Here is a 2,444-nt window from a genome sequence, read left to right on the forward strand (position 1 = left end):
TAATTCTTTATCATAGATTAGATGCACCATATAAATATAAGATAACAAGTGACAATAAAACTGATAAGAAAACTATGAAAAAGATTTAGAAAGAAATTAAAACATTGGCTTGGAACTTGTATCTTAGTGATCGGGAAAGGTAAGTGCTAAATTCCATGTAAGGAAGTAGGGATACATGACAGTGTTTTTTTCTTGTTTCTTTATATTTGGTTTCCTTTTCTATTCCATTATAAGTTATCATGTGCTCACATAATTAAAAGTTAAGCATAAAAAACAGTAATAAAAGGGTCACACAAACCTCCTGCTTTGGTCCTAATTTAATATACTGGGGTGAATCAGCAGCAACCAGAGAAGGTTCACAGAGCTTTATAGCAGCATGCAGATCCTTTAGATGTCCCCATTTAGGCTCACTCAGTAAGCCTACACAATGACAAAACATGCTTTATAATCTAAATATTTTTGCACTTATATTCCTTCCAATTTAGAATATTTATATGGAAATCACTCCTTCCTCAAATAGATAAACAAAAAATACAAATAAAACTTAGAAAAATAATGACAAGTCACTGACCATATTCATCAATTGGAGCATCATAATCATAACTAGTAATATAGAACGGTCCACCGGAAGTCCGACCAAAGATTGTTCCACCAAAGTACTGAAACCACGTAGATGACAAGTCAAACAGCAGAATGTACATATAATTAAGAATGAAAATATATATATCTGACCTTGACGACACAAAATATGATTCTTTTTTATTTAAAGAAATGAAACTTTGTATTAATCATTAGAATAAATTACAAAGTATCAGTTTCATGTTTGCATCATAAAAGTGAATCATGAAACCCTGAAAAAAGTAGCCAAAGTACAATTAAAAATGGAAAAACAAGACTGAGTACTTCATTATGAAAAAGTAGGGGAGAAGATTATGAATTCGGCTCTAGGATGTATGGATTAGTTACCTTCTGTTAATTCGCATATGGTGTCAATATCTCCCTTTTCAAGTTTGAATAATCCATCCTTCTTTAGTAGATTTTGTATGATCCATGCTCTTGCTTCTTCATTATCAGTAACAGCTCGTTAGCCACAAATTCCAAGTACTTAAACATTATCAGTAAATTTGAATTCAAACTTCGGAATTTCACCTGAAGAAGGTAAAGGAATATATAGCATTTTCGTAAGTCGCCTCCGTGCTGCTTCATCAAGTTCCTGGGGCCGATTCGTTGCTCCTGAAGGATGAATCTATTAGCAAATTTACAGTGCATAATACCAAAAAGACCGGGAAAAAGATGGAGTTAATTTGAGCCATAGAATTCAAAAGACACATGTATCAGAACTACTGCCGAGTTGAGTCGTTTAACAATACCTATGAGTAGAATTTGTTCACTGCCACTGTCAAAGCCTTCCATCTCAATGAGAAAGTGTGTTTTCAGTCTCCTACTCGATTCATGTTCACCTTCTGACTTACGCTGCAACCAGAAAACTTATATCATCAGACAAAGTATGCAAAAACAAGAAGTGGCGAAGAATCAGTGATTAGTGAATTCTGAAGTAGTCATTTCATAAAACTAAGGACAGTAATGTAAGATGTTTGCTTAAGAATAACTTCTGTGTTTTGTATTCAAAAAGAGAATTGTCCAAGGGGACTACACTGAGCGCAAAAGAGCAACTAATATATCTTCGAAGTAATATAAAATCAAGAACATACCTTACCTGAGAGAGAAGTGAATCAATTTCATCAACAAAAATCACAGCTGGTTGACGACAACTGGCAACTCCAAAGAGGGCTCGCACTAGCTTTTCCCCCTCGCCAATCTACAAAAAATTCATCACTAAAGCTATTGAAATAGTATGTTTTCTATGTACCATTAGTTACAGGGGTTTGAACGATCACTTTCTGAATGATGTAGATAAAATGCAAGAAAATAAGGATAAATCATAAATCTAAAGTACAGCAATAATGGTATTTGAATTAACTCAAGTTATGTTTAAAAAGTTCCCAATCAGTTCCAAACTATTCATAAAGATAGATAATAATAATAATAATTAATGATAAATCTTGTTCTCTAAAGCCAGAATTAAAACACATACCCACTTGCTTGTCAGTGAACTAGCAGATATATAGAAAAAGGTAGCTTTCGCTTCTCCGGCTATGCCTTTTCCAAACATTGTTTTGCCTGTTCCCTAGAACACAAACAAGTGTACAAATCATTGGGCAAAGCCAAACACAAACATTTGCAAGCACATCTGTCGCTCCTACTTAAAAGGACACTTACTGGTGGGCCAAAGAGAAGAAGGCATTTTCCAGGAGAACGACAACCTTTAAATATATCAGGACGTAACAGAGGCCATATCACCATCTCCGTCACGCATTTTTTGGCATGCTCTAGACCAGCTGCAAACATTGTCGATTAACAGCGTTAATGAGGCAGCTTCACTG

At 34.6% G+C, this 2,444-nt stretch overlaps 1 protein-coding gene and 1 long non-coding RNA gene across 2 annotated transcripts; both read right to left on the reverse strand.

Annotated features, from left to right (window-relative positions):
- Positions 1-217: 217 nt before the first annotated feature.
- On the reverse strand, positions 218-716 carry LOC133830657 (beta-galactosidase 9-like). Its single transcript, XM_062260677.1, has 2 exons — positions 572-716; positions 218-420 (listed from the first exon to the last, which is right to left on the reverse strand). Exons 1-2 carry the CDS (start codon positions 699-701, stop codon positions 254-256), a joined length of 297 nt encoding a protein of 98 aa, XP_062116661.1. The 5' UTR covers positions 702-716; the 3' UTR covers positions 218-253.
- A 239-nt stretch (positions 717-955) lies between these two features.
- LOC133830667 (uncharacterized) lies at positions 956-1,927 on the reverse strand. Its single transcript, XR_009892164.1, has 4 exons — positions 1,718-1,927; positions 1,371-1,473; positions 1,150-1,233; positions 956-1,062 (listed from the first exon to the last, which is right to left on the reverse strand). It is a non-coding gene; the product is annotated as an uncharacterized LOC133830667 (long non-coding RNA).
- Between the last annotated feature and the right edge of the window lie 517 nt (positions 1,928-2,444).

Source organism: Humulus lupulus, chromosome 1, assembly GCF_963169125.1.
Source record: "Humulus lupulus chromosome 1, drHumLupu1.1, whole genome shotgun sequence".
Taxonomy (NCBI): Eukaryota; Viridiplantae; Streptophyta; class Magnoliopsida; order Rosales; family Cannabaceae; genus Humulus; species Humulus lupulus.

Bases quoted from the DNA above. Each gene is read 5' to 3' on its own strand.
- LOC133830657 (XM_062260677.1), bottom strand. From the start codon at position 701: ATGTACATTCTGCTGTTTGACTTGTCATCTACGTGGTTTCAGTACTTT. The intron at 421-571 runs GTCAGTGACTTG...GTCATTGTGTAG, and splicing joins TGCTCCAATTGATGAATATG to GCTTACTGAGTGAGCCTAAA.